The sequence below is a fragment of the Phyllostomus hastatus genome, unplaced genomic scaffold (assembly GCF_019186645.2).
Source record: "Phyllostomus hastatus isolate PE091 unplaced genomic scaffold, TTU_PhHast_1.1 phas_contig_64, whole genome shotgun sequence".
Taxonomy (NCBI): domain Eukaryota; kingdom Metazoa; phylum Chordata; class Mammalia; order Chiroptera; family Phyllostomidae; genus Phyllostomus; species Phyllostomus hastatus.
In genome coordinates, this window is record NW_025333928.1 from 3346576 (window position 1) to 3365003 (window position 18428).

Genomic DNA, 18428 nt, shown 5'->3' on the forward strand with positions numbered 1-18428 from the left:
CTATTTGTTCAGCTGGGGGCTGTGGGGGAACAGGAGAGGATTCCATGTCAAATGTTAAAGATCTTTTAGATATCTCTACTGGAAGGCCTTGGGGACAGTCTGGAGCAGGAGTCAACAAGCTTGTTCTTAAAAGGCCAAAGTAAATGCTTTAGGTTTTGTAGGCCACACGGTCTCTGTGTTTGCAGTCTGTATGCCCCCGTATGCCACAATGCTGAAGCAAACAGGTGTGGCTGTCATTTCAATACTCCTTTTGTGGACATTGAGGTTTGAATTTCATATAATTTTCACATATCACAAGATGTTGTTCTTTTGATTTTTTCTGACCATGTAAAAATGTAAAAACTATTCATAAAAACTATGTAGAAACAAGAGATAAGCCATGTTTGGTCTCGGGGGGGGGGGGGCTGAGGTGATGGGATCATCAGAAAATGGTGGGTATTGAAGTCATCTGGGGCTCCCTTACTTGTCGCTCCTCACTGGGCCCCAAATGTACAAATGGCCTTTCTTCCTTCACAACTGCACCTTATGAAGGCCCATGGTGGGCCATGCACATGTGCTTACAAACATGTTACACAAATATATTTATTTGCATTATGACAACTCTGAGGAGGCATAGGGATTAAGCTACTTGCTCAGGGCCCCACAGCTGGCAAGTAGCAGACTTGAAGAAAATGCTCGAGAAATAGCTGTGGACCCAAGTGCTAATAACATTCTTCTCCCTTTATTGCACCTTTCTTTAAAAATTTAAAATAAAAGCTTGGTGACAGGTACAGTCAGCTCTAGGCTATGGGTTCGCCTTGCGAACTGCCTGGCAGTGGACCCAGAGCACTGTCTGTCTCTGTTTTCTCCCTGCCCAGATTGGCCTGTGCTCAGTGACCTCGATAACAAGGCTCCCCGATATCATGACCATCTGGACAACCACCGGGTGAGTGGAGAGGGAAGGAAGGGCAGGGCAGGTAGGAGTGCACTTAGTCTGGTGGTAACTGAGGGTGAATGTGCAGGTACAGAGGTGGGAAGCCCAGGTCTGCTCCAGGCACTGCCAAGAGGACATGGGGAGGAGTACAGGTGAATCTCAGCCTCCTGCCCAAGGCAGCAGTATTTTTGGAAAGAGCTGGATCCATTCTCCTTCCTGGAGGTGGTTAGAGAAGAGGGAATCCAAGTCAACAACAGTGTGACCTTCTGGTAACTGCTGGGCTCAGCCCTGAGCTGGTTTGGCCACCTATATGTGGACAGCTATGTTGGGGGGAAGGGGCTATGCCATGTTCAGACTTGTCACTGACAGCACAATCAGCTGCGATGCTCTCAGGTTGGATAAACAGAACAGGTTCTTGGAGCTTCTGGGTGACCCAGTGGTAAGAAACTGAAAGCGTCATATTTGCATTCAGGCAAATACATCATAGTATCAAGTTTAAAATTCTTGGGAATTTTAAAAACAGACTTTATAGAAATGTCACACTTGCCTAGACCACAAGTGCATCATCAGATGGTCCCAAAGGTTCAAGTTTACTCTTGATTACTTTTCAGAATTCTTAAGGGGAAGGAAAAAATAATAGTATTATTGTGGGCAAATGCTATGTTGAGGGTTTGATAGATATTCTCAATTTATCCTGACAATAACCTACAACCTACAAGGTAGTTTTGTGTTTTTTTTTTTTGAAGATTTTATTTATTTATTTATTTTCAGAGAGATGGGAAGGGAGGGAGAAAGAGAGGAAGAGAAACATCAATGTGTGGTTGCCTCTCACGTTCCCCCCACACCAGGGACCTGGCCTGCAACCCAGGCATGTGCCCTGACTGGAATTGAACCAGCGACCTTTTGGTTCACAGGCCAGCGCTCAATCCACTGAGCCACACCAGCCAGGGCATAGGAGGTAGATTTTTAAAATTCCTTTCATAATAAATTTATTCTAGAATTAGAATTTATTCTAGAATTAGAATAAGTTTAAGAATTTCAGGATAGCTCATCCATTCTTATAGTTGAAAAGAAAAGGTACAAAGGATTGGCACAGCAAAATGTCTCGCTCTTGCCTGTTCCTCAGCCACCGGCTCCTTTTCCCCAATATTACCACTTATGGGGCAGGACTCGTATTATTTGTGATTTAGAGATGAGGACACTGAGGCACACAGAGGTTGAGCCACTTGCTCCTAGTCCCTTAGTGATGGAGCCAAGATTCAAGCCCACCCTCTGCTGCCCTTTGCTTCTGTTCCTCACCTCTGAGTGGGTAGTCCCCCCATTACTCAGATGGGGAGAACGAGGCTTGGAAAGGTTGGCTGCCTCGCCCAGGGACCCAGAGCTGGGGGTTGTATGAAACCCTCTGTTGCTCAGCTTGGTCTTGATTCCAGAGGGAGGGATGGGGTGAGGGAGGGTGGCTCAAGGTCTTGCAGTAGGGGAGGTGTAAGGATCAGGCTGTCTGGAGCTTCTGAGTAAAGCCTGCAGTCCATTTTCAAAAACAGCCTTTCATTCCACTCCCTGAACAGTTGGGTGATCTATAAATAATACCTCAGTTTTAAAAATTGAAAAAAAATCAAATAATAGCCTTTCAGCTCACATAGAGTAAAGGCCTTGGGGAAGGCTGGGAGGGGAGTTTGTAGGGTTTGTAGGGTGGAGGATCCCACCAAAACAGGGACCAGGGATTCCATTGTGTATGGTTGCAGTGACCCAGGTTTCACTTTTAAGCTAGTGATCCCAAGCTTTTTTTAAAAAGTATTTATATAAGTAGCCCTGGCTGGTGTGGCTCAGTGGATTGAGTGCCAGCTGTGAACCAAAAAGGCTGCCAGTTGGATTCCCCATCAGGGCACATGCCTGGGTTATGGGCCAGGTCCCTGGTTGGGAGTGCATGAGAGGCAACCAGTTGATGTATCTCTTGTCTTATTTGCATGTTCGAAATACTTCTTAGTAGAATAAGGAAGGAAAATACTGAAAGTATTAGCTGAATAATGATGTAGGTGACATGCAGATATGGCCAGAACTCAACATTGGTAGACAAGTGATTGTAGTTTTAGAGGTTATAAATTATATCACTTTTCCTTTCTAAACAGATCTCAGTTGTAGAACAACAAAAAAATGCCCAGGTGACCTGTGCAGTTTTGAGAAAGGGCTTAGTTATAGTAAATATCATTCCCAGTGCTGCATTTTTATCTATGGCTTATATCCCTTAAATCAGGCTTTTGTTTTTCTGCCCGTGCATTGTTGAGCCACACTTAACAATAGTGCCTACTGTGATCCCTACTATCACTTTCATCCTCATAGCCTTTGATGTAGGTGCTATAATAAATCCCCATAGCTAAGGAAACTGAAGCTCAGAGAGGGTGAGCAGCTGACGAATCACAGAGCTCAGATTTGAACCTGGGCACTCTGGCTCCCAAGCCCAAGCTCTTCATCACTACTTTCTACTGCTCCCTTGTCACCCAACCAGCAAGGGCAAAAGGAGGAGAATATTAAATGAGATGATGGGACAAAGGAGAGAAAGCACATGGCTGGGATGTCCAGATGTCACCACCACCAGGTACTCAGAAGACCACTGAGACCCTCAGGCCATCTTTTCTCCACAGGACTCTGAGAAGAGTGGGGATAGCGGATACCCCAGTGAAAAGCGGGGTGAGCTGGATGACCCAGAGCCACATGAACACGTAAGAAACTCCTAGGAAACAAGACCAGAGTTTTCTGTCCCTCATTGTCTAGAAAATAGAGAGGTAGGGAAAATGAGAGTGGGTCATGAGAACGTGACAAGAAAAGATCACTTCAAATAAAGGTGAATGCATGGCAGGAAATAAAGCAGGGTAGTGGGGATCAGTAAGTGTAGTGGGGGAGGGGGTGGCTCCAACACAAGATTGAAGGTGGTTAAGCAGAGAGGATGCTGGGTAATAAGCCAGAATACTGCTGGTATGGGTGGGAGGGCCAGCTCTGGCTCAGGATCTGGCATTCTTAGGAGGACCCCCAAGATTTCTGAGGCACCTCCCACAGCATCCTAGTAAGGGTGGCCAAAGGCAGTGTCATAGCTATTTGAAGGTTTAGCCCTATGCCAAGTCAGTATCAAGGCCAGTCTTGCTGGAGTCCTCTGGTCTCAGCTTTGTTACTGCAAATAAAGACACGCAATGGGAGCTTTGGCTAGAGGAAGCACTTGGCCCAGTTTTCTGGGATCCTGTGCCTTTGAGTCAGTTCCACCTGTGCACACAGGGAGAGCAAGAGGAGAGCTATGGTTGCCCCAGCACATCAGGCCTGCCTATTACCCAGCATCCTCTCTGCTTGTCAGGCAGGGTTCCCCCTTTCCCTGGTGGGGGTCGGGCTGGTTACCTGAGAGGAGGGTCCGTGGGAGGCTGGATCAGTTTCCCAGGAGGAGGTTCTTGGCCAGACCAGTTTTGGGGAGGAAGAGATGCTCTTTGGGTCACTCTATTCTCTTTGTCTGTCAGGGCCACTCAAGTGGTAACCGGAGGTATGAGTTGGATGAAGACAGCCTGGGAAGCTCCGGACAGGTAGTGCTCCTGAGGAACCCTTGTAATGCTTTGTGCTTGCCTCTCCAGGCTGCTTTTGTTTCTCCTCCCTCATGTCTGCAGCCTATCCATATGCTTCACATCTCCAAAATGGAAGATTTCTTTTTTTTTTTAAAACATTTTGGAGCTTATAACTTTTAGCTTCTTCTTTTTTTTAAGATTTTATTTACTTATTTTAGAGAGGGAAGGGAGGGACATAGAGAGAGAGAGAGAGAGAAACATCAATGTGCGGTTGCTGGGGGTTATGGCCTGCAATCCAGGAATGTACCCTGGCTGGGAATCGAACCTGGGACACTTTGGTTCCCAGCCTGTGCTCAATCCACTGAGCTACGCCAGCCAGGGCTAGGAAGATTTCTTAAAGGAACCAATCCCCTTGGCAAATAATTTTTGAGCCTTTGCTCTGGATGAGACGATGGGGGACCTTTGGGGAGGATTAGGGATGTCAAGATCACCTGTCTTGCAGGGGAGATTAAAACAACCATAGCTCACATGTTAAAGTCCTGCCAATGTAGGTGCCTTGTAATATTAACTTACTTCTGACAGCCACCCAATGAGATAGGCTAATGTTACTCACCCCCATTTTACATAGGAGAAAACGGGGGTCTTGAGCAACTTTCCCCAGGTTACCAGTTAGTATTTCCAACAAGTATCTCAGGTGATCATCACCACCTCCCCGGTGTGGGAAGAACCAGCCCTTAGGAACACTGTATTCTTCTCTAGTTGGTTCTGACACAGCTGAACCTCTCACCTTCCAGCCTGCGCTAAAGCAAGTTGCTTTCCCACCTGCAATGTCCTTCCTCCCACTATGGTCATATCTCCTCCAAGCCTGCCTACTCTCCTGGACTGGATCCCAGTTGCACCTCCAGCACATGCTCTTCTTTGGTCACCTCAGCAGGCTTGACTGCAGCTCCCTTAGAATGGACTATGTGTCACGTGTTATTCCTCGGCTGGGTCAACGGCTCAGCGTGGAATGTGGCAGGGTTGTTCAACCATCAACATTCTGAGCTGGGCCATCTTCTGCTGTGGGGGCTGCCTTGTGTGTTGTAGGAGGTTTGGGGCACACACAGCTGCCTGGCCCTGTCCTGTGAGAGCCTTTAAATAGGGGTGTGTATCTGGGAGACATTTCTTAAAGCACACAATTGATACCCAGAGGAAAGCAAATGGACTTATTGTAAGGCCTAAAGTCAGACATCTTGTGCCTTGTGAAGAGTTGGCCAATGGGCAGCTTAGGGTCCAACCTCCCCAACCACATCCAGATTGATAAATGAGGGAAACACTTCTTTGAACTGCTGTGGTCTGTTCTGCTAGCTTTTGTGTCCTGTTGCTGTCATTGTCCCTCAGCAACATGAGCTGATAGAATTTGACACCATAGGGTTCACTGCCCACCTTGCTAACCAGGCTTGTGTAGTAGAAGTTACTGACAGCTGGTGACAGTATGACCATGCCCAGCCCCTGGCTTCTCTGGCCTGGAAACTCACCATGCCTGGTTCTCTCCCTTCAGGTCTGTGTGGAGAAGTGGAATCTTCTCAACTCTTCCCGTCTCCACCTGCCGAGGCCTTCGGCTGTGGCCCTGGAAGTGCAAAGGCTTAACGCTCTGGACCTTGAAAAGAAAATTGGGAAGTCCATTTTGGGGAAGGTATCAGCGATGTCTGTTTCAGAGCCCTTTCTTCAACCCAGCTCTCACCTCTTCACTCATTGCTTTCTCCTGCAGGCTGGGTGGGGGCCCTTGAGTGCAACTTTGGTCTCCCAGACCACCCAACCAACACCCAAGTTTATGTGGCAGGTCCATCTGGCCATGGTGCGCTACCATGAGGGTGGGCGCTTCTGTGAGAAGGACGAAGACTGGGACCGAGAGTCGGCCATCTTCCACTTGGAGCGTGCAGCTGACCTGGGCGAGCTGGAGGCCATAGTGGGCCTGGGACTCATGTACTCACAGCTGCCCCACCACATCCTGGCTGATGTCTCTCTGAAGGTGAGGGGGGCCTGGCACCCAGCCAGGTGGCCTTCGTCAGCCCACCATTCCCCCAGTCCTGAGGGGTTTATGCTTGTCACAGACAGTTCCTGTAGGGGCCAGGAACTGTCACCAGTAGGGGCCAGGTACTCTTAAGTGAGGTGAAATTGGTAGAATTGGTCTCTGCCTTTGGGGAATGAGTGGAAGGCGACAGTCCCATTTTTATGTAATTATGACAGTTGTGATGGAAGAAGCAGAAGAGATGATGGAAATGAATGAGGGAGGGCCCTAACTGGGGTTTCCAGGGTATAATGCCTGCTTCTTCAAAGCTGGTTTCGGTGGTATCCTTAAGGGCCAAAAAAAAAGCCCAGCACACAGTAGATGCTCAGTATTTATTAGTGAAATCAATGAATAAAGAGATATCTAAGTTAGACATAAAGGCTGAATGGTATTGTGAGAAGGGAACAGTTCAGGCAGAGGGAACAGCATGTGTTTAGTCCCAGAGGCGACAGATAGGATGGCTGATCTGAGGACAGGAGGCGATCAGTGTGACCAGTACCACTAGAGCACAGGGCATATGGGAGTGGTATAGGAGATGAGGCTGAATCTGGGCCTGAAACAGCAGGATGTGGATGTGTGGGGAAATCCCTGGTCCATGCGCACAGTGAGGAAAGGACTGAGTCCACAGGTCCTATCTGGGCCTGCAAAATATGATCTTCCCCTTAGAGAAGCTGAGAGGCCCTCCCAAGCATGTAGCCCCAGTGTATCTGTTCCCATTCTCTGTATCACATGGGCCAGGGTCGTGGATGGACAGGTGGCTGGGCAAGGCTGGGCTCAGCCTGGGCCCGGGGCACCAGCACTCCTCAGTGGGCCAGTGGGTAGGGGTCTTGGATCAGAAGAAGGTGAAGACACTCCAAAGTACTTTATTTAACTTTTTGAACAAGTATCACATTTATGTGATTAATCTTTTTTTTTCTTTAAAAGCTTAGTTTGTTGTATAGAATTCCATAGTTTATTAGTTTCCTAGGGCTTCCTTAACAAATGACCACAAACTGGGTGGCTTAAAACAACAGAAATTTATTCCCTCACAGTTCTGGAAACTAAAAGTCCAAACTAAGGTGTCTGCAGGGCTGTGCTCCCTCCTTCTCTCTTCTAGCTTCTAGGGTGTGCTGACAGCTGCAGTGTCCCTTGGCTTTTATTGGTTTGGCCAAAAAGTCCATATTTTTTTTTTCATAAAATATGACACATTTTCTATTTTCTGAATAATTTTATAGATTGGGATATTTTGAGTAGGTCAACTATCTCCAGTGTGGTATAACTTTTGATTGTTCTCAGTCAATGTCTCAGTTTGATCACTATCAACTTCAACTGGTCTACTCAACTGTGGAGTATCGTCCAGTGAGAAATCTCTAGTACAAAACTCCTCAAACCACTTTTGACCCATTGGATCAGTCATATCACCTTCTCTATATATTGCACAAATTTTTTTGCATTTCAGTTGCGTTTTTACCTTTTGTGAAATAGTAAAGCATAATATGCCGAAAATATTGCTTATTCCATCTTCAATATTAAAATGGCTACACAAAAATTTACCAATTTTGATGTTTTTTTTTAAATGCATGCTAACATGACAGCTGTTACAGTAAGTTAAAGACAACTAAGTGCTACTAAAGCAATTTTATAGAAAAAAAAAAAATGAACTTTTGGCCAACCCAACAGATTTCATCTCTCCAATCTCCATATCTGCCTTCACATGGCCTCTGTCCATTCCCATCTCTGTCTCTTCTCCTCTTATAAAGACACCAGTCATGTGGGGTTTAGGAACCTCTCTACTCCAGGGTGAGCTCATCTTAATTATTAACATCTTAACATCTGAAAATATCCTATTTCCAAATCAGGTCTAATTTTGAAGTTCTGGGTGGGCATGAATTGGGAGGGATACTGTTTAACTCAGTACAAAGAGTTTCCTTACAAGCAAAATATAACCAAAGACACTGAAATAGAGAACAGACTGACAGTGACCAGAGGGGAGAGAAGAGGGAATTTCAGGGGATAATGGGTAGGATTTACAGGAACAAATTTAAAGGACACATGGACAAAAACTAGGGGGAGGGTGGTAATGGGAGGGAAGTGGGGAGGGTTGGGAGGGTGAGCTGGATTGGGAGTAAAAGGGAGAAAACTGTACTTGAACAATGATTAAAATAAAATTAAAAAAAGAAAAAAGAAATTGTATTCATACAATATTCATGAAAGTACACAAATCTTGTTAATTAGGTAGCAATGCAGTCTTCTCTACATTTATCCAAAAAAATCGAAAACTATGCTCCCTCAAAAAATGTATGAGTACACAAATCGTTACAGCAGCTTTATTCCTAATCACCAAAACTTGCAAAGAACCCAAATGTCCTTCAGCTAGCTATTGAATGAGATACACCCATACAGTAGAATACTATTCAAACATAAAAAGAAAGTAGCAAAGTACTGATATATGAAGCAACATGGATGACTCTCAAGTGCATTATGCTAAGTGGAAGGAACTAGATTCAAAAGCATGCATATTGTCTGGTTCCATTTATATGATAAACACAAAACAAAAACAAACAAACAAACAAAAAGAGTTTCCTTACACCAGCACAGAGTATTTTTACCCTGTTTTTTTCTTTAGTTAGCATACCACACACACTCACCTGGACCTAGGTTTTCTCACTGGACAGCATCCCGTGGACATTTTTCCTCAGTACTATAAAGCATCCTCATTCTTTTCAACAGCGGTATAATGTCCCATTACATGGGTGCCACCTGCTTTATTTAACCTTTGCTCTGTTGATGGACACTTGGGTTTGTTCCATTCTTTGGATATCACAGAAATTGCTGCAGTGATTAGCCTTGTGCACATGAAGTTGAACTTCATAAAACTACCATTTTTGTAGGTCAGGAAAAGTAGATTATTGATAGTATCATATGATTTAGTCATGTAGATTATTTGGCATGTGTGGGCAAGAGATAATCCACAGCCATTTTTTTTCCTGTTTTAGATGGTGAGGGGTAGGCTTGGTTCTGGGAGGGGATTTTGAGACTGATGACTTGTCTATCTCCTACCTCCTTGCTCCTTGACAACAGTAATGAATATTGCTTATTCAACCAGTGGTGTGCCGATAAGTGTTTACCAGTTGGCTCTTGGGGGTGGGGAGGAAATGCATGCACATATATATACACTAAATTTATTATAAATTTTATTGATATAAAGAATGTGGGGCACTAGGGGGGTGAACACAATACAATATACAGATGATGTATTATAGAATTGTACACCTGAAACTTACATAATTTTATTAACCAGTGTCACCCCAGTAAATTCAATTTAAAAAAGACTGGAGCGGCCCTGGCTGGCGTAGCTCAGTGGATTGAGCATGGGCTGCGAACCAAAGTGTCGCAGGTTCGATTCCCAGTCAGGGTACATGCCTCCTGGGCCATGACTCCCAGCAACCGCACATTGATGTTTCTCTCTTTTTCTCTTTCTCCCTCCCTTCCCTCTCTGAGAATAAATAAAATCTTTAAAAAAAAGACTGGAGCATACAATTTACAAACAATGATAAACATACTCTTTATTGTAAATTCCATATAGTCAGTTGATTCTCACAGATTGCTTTCACTACTTACTGTGGGACTTTATATCTGTTACCCACTTATGGTTGCAATTGTTGGAGGTGTGATGTTTTGACATAAATATTGGTCATTGTAAATATTGGTTGATACTTTCATTTCATTGCTGGTAATACCAAAAAACTTTTCTTCAATTTCCTGTGTTAGTCACAGTATAATGGCTACAGACACAACATACTTTTAAGTTAATCTGCATTAGGAATATTTTTTCATCTCTTTTTCAACCAAGACAATAAAATCTTGATCTGTAGTATTTTCTGCTTTCTGTGGTGTAAGGCTCCTGCTGTGGCCATTTTCACAGTACCAATATGACATCACTGAACATGGAAATGGGAAAAGACCAGTGGTTCTCAACTAGTCATTTCTTCCTTTCTGCCTCCAGGGAACACTTAGCAATATCTGGAGACATTTTTGGTTGTCACAACTCTGGGAGTACAACTGGCATCTAGTGGGTAGAGGCCAGGGAGGCTGCTAACACCCTGCAAGGCTCAGGACTGCCCCACAGCACAGAATAATCTGATTTAAAACGGTACTGAGGCTGAGAAGCCCTGCAGTGGGTAGAACTAATCTCAAGAGTATAGGTAATAAGTAACAAAGAGTAAAATATTTAGAAAGTGGTGAGCTTTGAGTAATTGTTACCATTCCTATAATTTTAAGTTATCAAAATTTCATTTTTAATAATAGCTTGCAGAATTCCTGGAAATTTCAGTCGGTTCTCCTGACCTGTAGAGCCAGCTCCAGCAGGCCACTGTATCTGTCACAGAGCTCGGCCCAGTGAGGACACTCAGAGGCTTTGAGGCCTGAATGAAGGAAATCTGGGCCCAGGATGAGTAGTAGGGCCAGGGCCAGCAGATATCCCTCTCTTAGAGGCCCCTGGTAGATCTCCTTGTGATCTCAGACTGCATACACCACTGCAGCCTAGGACCTACTTTGTAAGGAGACTCGGAAGCAATTTCGGTTTCCTCAACTGCAGGCATCCCACAGGCCTTGCTGTTGCCTACAGACGGTGGCAGCTTCCCCTAGCAGGAATGTGGTTGGATAGAATGTTGCGGCTAGGGCAGGGCAGACAGGAAAAAAGTGAACTGAGTTCCAGCAGGCTTATGGCTTAGCAAGGAAAACAGTGGCCTTGTGTCCTGAGAAGCTGCTGTGTTCTAGAAAGCTTATCTCCCACTTTCCCTGATGCCTTCATTTTGGGGGCCTTTTTTGTTGTTTTGTGAAGACATGCATCCCTCTCATGTTTGTTGACTATCTTCTATACTCTGGACACTGTCCTAGCTCCTTATTCATGACAGCAAGCTTTTCAGGCGGGGAAGGGTATAGTACAGGTAATAACAAATGAAAATGTCCAGCAGAATTAAAATAACTAACTTTTACAGAGCACGTCCTGTGCCAAGTATTATTCAGAACTGCTGAGAAGAAAATATGACAGGGAATGTGATCACTAGTGACTGGACAGAGTTTGTATTAGGACACAGTTTCCAGCTGCAGGGAAGGCTGGGAAATGTAGTCTCTTGCTTGTCAGCCATGTGCCAATGAAGTATGGTGGGCGAGAATGGATATGGGGGACAGCTGGTAGTCTTTGCCACACTTCTCGAAGGTTGAAAAGGAACTAATAGGCTGATATGAGGGCTTTGGATTGGTCTCTGAGTAAGATAGGATGTCTTGGAGCTACTTTGACAGAGTAATATGACCTAACTGGGGCTTCAGAGGCATCTTTCTGGCTGCTGCTACAGAATAGGTCTTGGTGGAACAATGGAAGCTGGTGGGAGTGCAGCCACTATGGAAAATAGCCGGGCAGCTCTCAACTTACACATGACCCAGCAGTTCCACTCCATGGTGTACACCCAAGAGAATAAAAACATACGTCCCCATAAAAAAAACCTGTACATAAATTTTCACAGCAGCATAAATCTAAAAAGCAGAAAAAACAAATGTGCATCAACTGATAACTGATGATTGGATAAAGGAAATGTGGTATAGCCACATAACGGAATGTTATTTGGCCATAAAAAGAATGAAGCACCGATATATGCTACAACATAAATGAACGTTGGAAACTTTATGGTGAGTAAAAGAAGCCAGCCACATTTTGTATGACTACATTTATATTAAATGTCCACAATAGGGAAATCCCTAGAAACAGATAGTAGATGAGTGGTTGCCTAGGGTTGTGTAGGATGGAGCAATTTGGAGGTGACAATTAAGGGGTATGGTGTTTTGATTGTTTGAAATTATTACAGTGATGGTTGCACATTTTGTGAATATATACTAAAAACTATTGAATTGTACACTTTCAAGGTCGTGAATTATATGGTATGTGAATTATATCTCAATAAAACTACTAAAATTTTTTTAAAGAGTGGATATAGAAAGCCTCCAACTGTTGGAGGCAGGAGATGATGTGGCTCTTTGGAAGAATCAGAGTAGACAAAGGACAATGAGCAAGAGAGAGCTAAGCTTTCCATTTCCCCTTCCTGATGGGAATCCAAGGAACTCATTGCATGATATGCAATTCTACAGTAGTCCCAGTCTAGAGCTCTCCAAACAATTCAAGAAAAGGGGAGAAGATTTATCAGTGAGACCTCACAGCCCCTCCAACCTCATTCCCTGTTCTTTTCTCGTCTCTGGTTCATATTGACAGGAGACAGAAGAAAATAAAACCAAAGGATTTGATTACTTACTGAAGGCAGCTGAAGCTGGCGACAGGCAGTCCATGATCCATGTGGCACGCGCTTTTGACACTGGCAAGAACCTCAGTCCAGACAGGTACTGTGGCCTCCATTCACGTGGAGCTGGTGGGAACCTGGGCTGCAGGTGGGAGCTTCCCCCTCCAGTATCAGTACTGACCTGGGTTCCAGGCTGGGCTTCCCACTGAGTTCCAGTCCAGTGACCATGGGCAAGTTATTTTTACCTCCATGGCCTCAGTTTCTTCATTGTGTAAAATGGGAATAACAACCTGCATCCTAGGATTGTTGTGTGACGGTTAAATGAGGTGATGCCTGTAATTCTCACTGTGCCTGACATGTAAGTCACAAAATACATGGCAGCCACCTTTCAGCATTGGGTACAGAGTGGTTGTTCCTAGATATTAGGGTAATGGGTGATTAGAATTTACTCTTCCTACTTTTATTTTTGTTATTTTTCACTTCCATGGGGGAGAGGAGGGAAGGAAGCAAGCTCTGGGGTGAGCCCAGGCCTGATGTGAGTTTTCCAGAGTGGCTTTGGGACACCTGAAGGCTCTGCAAGTGCTAACTCTTTTCCAGTTATCACTCAGTCTGAAATGCCAGGAGTGGGAGGAGGAGTGGGAGTGGGAGGAGGAGAGGATGGCCCAACCTCATCTCATCTCCTTGGCTTGGTAGTGGGATATCCCAGAAGTCCAGACTGAGCGGAAGACAGTTGGGGGAATTGACCCATTGCTGACCCTCTTTGGTTCCCCTTAGATCTCAGCTACCCACTGCTGTCCTCAGGAGCCTGTGGCTTTCTAGAAGGGAGCAGGGTGAGCACATTCATCATCTAAACCTCCAGGGTTGGAGCAGCCTGGCAGTTCTCTCCTTTGGGTCAGGGTCTCACCTTCCTCTCACTGGGTTTAGAAGGAAAGTCAAGATAGTGGCTCTGTCATATCAAGCTTTTAGGGTCTAAAACATATGGACATGTGACATCCTGCCTGTACATATCATGCAAAAGGTATCAGACACTTACTGTACCATTCCCTTATATTTGGACCACTCTTTCACTGAGAATAAGAATTGGGACTTCTGTGTATCTGTAGTCCAGAGCTTCACATAGGGCCTGTCTCAGTATTGTTGGCTGAATGAACCAACACATGTCTTTGGACAGGCAGGGCAGGGATGTTTGGCCCCCATTTTATGGATGAGTAAACTAGTTCTGAGAAGTGAAGGGACTTGCCCATGGTCAAAGATCTGGTAGTGGCAAAGCTAAAACCTAGGTCTTCCCACCTCGCCTCCAGTGGACTACCTACGTGGCCGGCTTCATAGTGGACTCAGAATTATACTGGTACAGAGGGGAGGTAAACAACAAAGACACAATGTGATTGTGTCAGATCAAATGCCAGAGTAGATGGTGCCCACGGAGTGTAGTAGGGAAGCACAGCGTGGGCAGGGGTTGCTGGACCTAGGCACCTAAAAATCTTTGCTCTGTGTGTTTCCATGTACTTTGTCTCCTTTTTCTTTGACATAATAGTTTATTTCTTATTGATTTGTAAGAATTTTTTACATATTAATGCTAAGAACTATTTGGCATATGAGTTGCCTTAAAACATTTTTTTAAAGATAACTACCATAGATGTGGGGGGACAGGGGATGGCACATGTGCCACTCAATGACAGTTGTTCACCAGGTTTGGAGATACATTGATTTTTAATATTTATGTAGTTAAATCTATCAAAGATTTTTTTAAGATTTTATTTACTTCTTAGAGAGAGGGAAGAGAAGGAGAAAGAGAGGGAGAGAAACATTAGTGTGGGAGAGATACTATGTGCAAGAGTCAATGTGTGAAGTTGCCTTATGCACACCTCCAACTGGGGAACTGGCCCACAACCCAGGCATGTGCCCTGACTGGGAATTGAACCTGTGACCTTTTGGTTCACAGGCTGTTGCTCAATGTACTGAGCCATACCAGCCAGGGCTATCAAAGTTTTTCTTTTCTTTTTTTTTTTTAAGTTTCTACTATAGTCGTTTTCTTATTCTTCTTCCTCATTCCAAGCAGCTCCAGCTTCTTCCATTCAGGGAGTATTAATTGAGGGCCACTCCGGGTAAGGCAGGGCCCCAGGTAGACCCAAACTTGCATGTAAGGGGTTTCCACCTTCTCAGAAGTTACCACCTAGTAGGACAAGGAAAAGTCATTGCAAATTCCAAAACAGGGATGGGCACCCTAACTACTGGTTGTGGAGTCAGTTGGGGTTGGCGGTGGGTGGGAGAGACTAGGCCCTTCCCCTCTTTTCCACTTAATAGTTTCAGGGCAGTTCTGTTTTGCCCTTCAAGACCAGGAAGGGTCAGAAGTAAAAGGGGTAAAATCTAGTTTAGTGGCTTCCGGACAAAGGTTAAAACCTTAGTTTGTTAGGTGTGCCACCAAAAATTTTCAAAAGATCTTGTCTTCTATAAAAAAAAATGGAATCAGGGTTAGCCCCTCAAGGCTTTCACAACTGCCTATGTGTTTACTCTCATTGGTCCCTGCCTTCCTGGGGCTTTCATTCTCTTTGGGGGGACTGTAATCAACAGTGAAGAAGAAAACAGAATTACAAATTGAGGCAGTTGTAAGAAATCGGGTATTTGGGGATGGCTTCTCTGAAGAGGTGACATATGAGCAGAGGTTGGAGGGATGAGGAGCCAGGTATGGAAAGAGGGGGAAAGAACATTCCAAGCAGACAGAGCAGCAGCAAAGGCCCAGGAGCAGACAGTAACTGGCATGTCTGGGAACGGAGAGCCTAGCATGGGGGGAGATTAGCAGGAGCTAGGACCTGGGGCTGAGGTGGGTTAGGTAGGGCCTTGGAGGAGAGGACAGCAAGTCAGTGTAGCTGTGTGTCCTGGAATACCTTCATGAGACCCATAGACATTCTTATCTGCATCTCTCTTTGCTCTTTCCTGATGTACTATAAATACTTACATTCCTGGTAATGGAGTCAGCATATACCCAAAGAGAAAGAGCAGCTGCCCTGTTTGTTTTGTATTGTGTGTTTACCTTTGGTTGGAACCTGTGTGTGTCCTTGGTGGTTTGGCCTTTCACATGCTATAGCAGGAAAAGAGGAGGGGCTAGAGGGGCAGAGCCAGAGAGGGAGCCAGCTCTTCCTGGGGAAGCCCCGCATTGTGCTAGAGATACCCAGAGCCTACTGTATGGGCCTAGCATGAGATGGGGTACAAGATTGCTATTCCTTCAGCTGATTCTGGAAGCCTTGGCACAGCCCGCCACTGCTGCCCACCCCTCCCCACCCCGGCTACCCCTGCCACCTCGTCTCTTATCCAAGTCAGAGGATGGATTGACCGAGATACCAGCTACTGCTAATACTGGCCTACAGGGTGCTATCTTGTTCAAACTGGGAAAATGCCTCTCTTCCTCACAATGCTCTGTTTCCATCATTGGAAAATTGTTATACCAATTTTATTAGGTAAAGCTAAAGACTGCTATCTCAGTGAATGTAAAAATATACAGTGTAAACAATGACCCCTAGCTGTGGTGGCATTGGGTGCTGTGGGTCGTGTTTCATAGGTAGTGGTCCCCTGGGATTGCTGACTTGCTCCTCCTGATGGTGGGTCTTCTCTCTCCTGCCCAGTTGTCATGGTAGCCTCCCTCTTTCCTCTTTATCTCTTGCTAAGGTCCCAAGACTGGCCAGAGGCTTTGCACTGGTATAACACCGCCCTGGACACAACAGACTGTGATGAGGGCGGTGAGTATGATGGGATGCAAGATGAGCCCCGGTACGTGCTGCTGGCCAGGGAAGCTGCGATGCTGTCTGAGGGCGGCTTTGGGCTGGAGAAGGACCCACAGAGATCAGGTAGGGCCCAGCAGACCTGCCCCTGCTGTGGAATAAGGTTGGACAGGGAGGAACATAATTCCTATCCCACTGGGAATTATGACAAAAGGGGGAAAGATTCATATGGACCATCTATTTTGCCAGGCAGGATACCCATATGGTGCTGGCTTAGTAGGGGGCTTCATGGAGCTAGTGCGCAGATGAACATTTTTATTTTAATGGTTATATATTAGGGGCTTGGGTTTTGGGTGTTTTTTTTTTAATAAAAAAACTTGAAAAGGACTTCCAGTCAAGATGGAGGTATAGCTAAACAAGGCTTTCCTCCTCTCACAACCTCAGCAAAAATCACAACTAGACTACAAAACAACTATTTCACAGAATCATCAGAAAATTGAGCTGCTTGGAAGTCTGACAACTGAGGAATTAAAGAAGTCACATTCATCCAGACCGGTAGGAAGGGCAGAGACACAGACAGATGCGGCGATGCAGGACAGGCGGTCCCAAACATACATGTGGTGGATAAAAATCAGGAGGGGTACCTCGAGAGTGAGGGATACCAACCCCACACCAAACCACCCAGCCCAGGGTTCCAGTGCCATGAAGATAAGTCTCCATAACTTCTGCCTGTAAAAACCAGTGAGTGTTGGGACAGCAGAAGAAACTGCGGGATTCTCAAGGATGTCCTCTTAAAGGGCCTTCAATGGGCTTAGAACTTATGCAGACTCACTTTCTTTGGGCCCCATCCAGCACAGGGGCAGCAGCTGGAAGGGCACCAGTGGCATACAGGGAGAAATTGAGCTTGGTATCAGGGCAAGTTCTGGGGGACAACTTCCTCCTGTACAAAATTCCAGAGGCCAACCAGTGGCATTGTCCCCATTCTGAGCACTCCCTCACACAGAGCCACAGAGTGGGGATACCACATTGGCGACTCTATCAATCTGATTGACACAGGTTTCCCTGCCCAGGCAATTACCTAAGATTCCCCCATCCAACTTACCATTGCACTGTTCTACAATAGGCCACACTACTAAGACAGGGAGTGAAAGCTCTATCTAATACACAGAAAAAAAACCACAGAGAGGCTGCCAAAATGAAGAGACAAAGAAATATGGCCCAAATGATCAAAACTCCAGAAAAAGAATGAAATAAAATGGAGATAAGTAATCTAACACATGCAGAGTTCAAAACACTGGTTATTAGGATGCTCAAGGAACTCATTGGGTACTTCAACAGCATAAAAAAGACCCAGGCTGAAATGAAGCTTAAACTAAGTGAAATAAAGAAAAAATTACAGGGAACAAACAGTGGAATGTATTAGGCCAAGAATCAAATCAATGATTTAGAACATAAGGAAGAAAAAATATTCAATCAGAAAAGCAAGAAGAAAAAAGAATCCAAAAACATCAGGATAGTGTGAGCAGCCTCGGGGACAATTTCAAGTATTCCAACATTTGCATCATAGGGGTGCCAGAAGGAGAAGAAGAAGAGCAAGAAATTAAAAACTTATTTGAAAAATAATGAAAGAAAACTTTCCTAATTTGGTGAAGGAAATAGACATATAAGTCCAGGAAGCACCAAGAGTCCCAAACAAGATGGACCCAAAGAGGACCACCCCAAGGCACATCATAATTAAAATGTCAAAGGTTAAAGATAAAGAGAGGATCTTAAAAGCAGCAGCAAAAGAAAAGGAGTTCCCATAAGACTATCAGCAGATTTTTCAAAAGAATCCTTACCAGCTTGAAGGGATTGGCAGGAAGTATTCAAAGTGATGAAAAGCAAGGGCCTACAACCTAGATTACTCTATACAACAAAGCTGTCATTTAGAATGGAAGGGCA

General features: G+C 45.0%; 1 protein-coding gene across 6 annotated transcripts in view; it reads left to right on the top strand.

The window, feature by feature from the left end:
- The window catches only part of EEF2K (eukaryotic elongation factor 2 kinase), a 73435-nt gene that overhangs the window by 49744 nt on the left and 5263 nt on the right, over positions 1-18428 (top strand). For 5 of the 6 annotated variants that reach the window (XM_045848985.1, XM_045848984.1, XM_045848980.1 and 2 more), the window contains 7 exons: positions 858-925; positions 3553-3630; positions 4411-4473; positions 5993-6127; positions 6275-6463; positions 12747-12871; positions 16435-16613. In XM_045848985.1, coding sequence (XP_045704941.1) covers positions 858-925; positions 3553-3630; positions 4411-4473; positions 5993-6127; positions 6275-6463; positions 12747-12871; positions 16435-16613 — 837 coding nt within the window. The remainder of the gene's footprint in view (positions 1-857; positions 926-3552; positions 3631-4410; positions 4474-5992; positions 6128-6274; positions 6464-12746; positions 12872-16434; positions 16614-18428) is intronic. The other variant, XM_045848981.1, reaches the window with a different exon arrangement.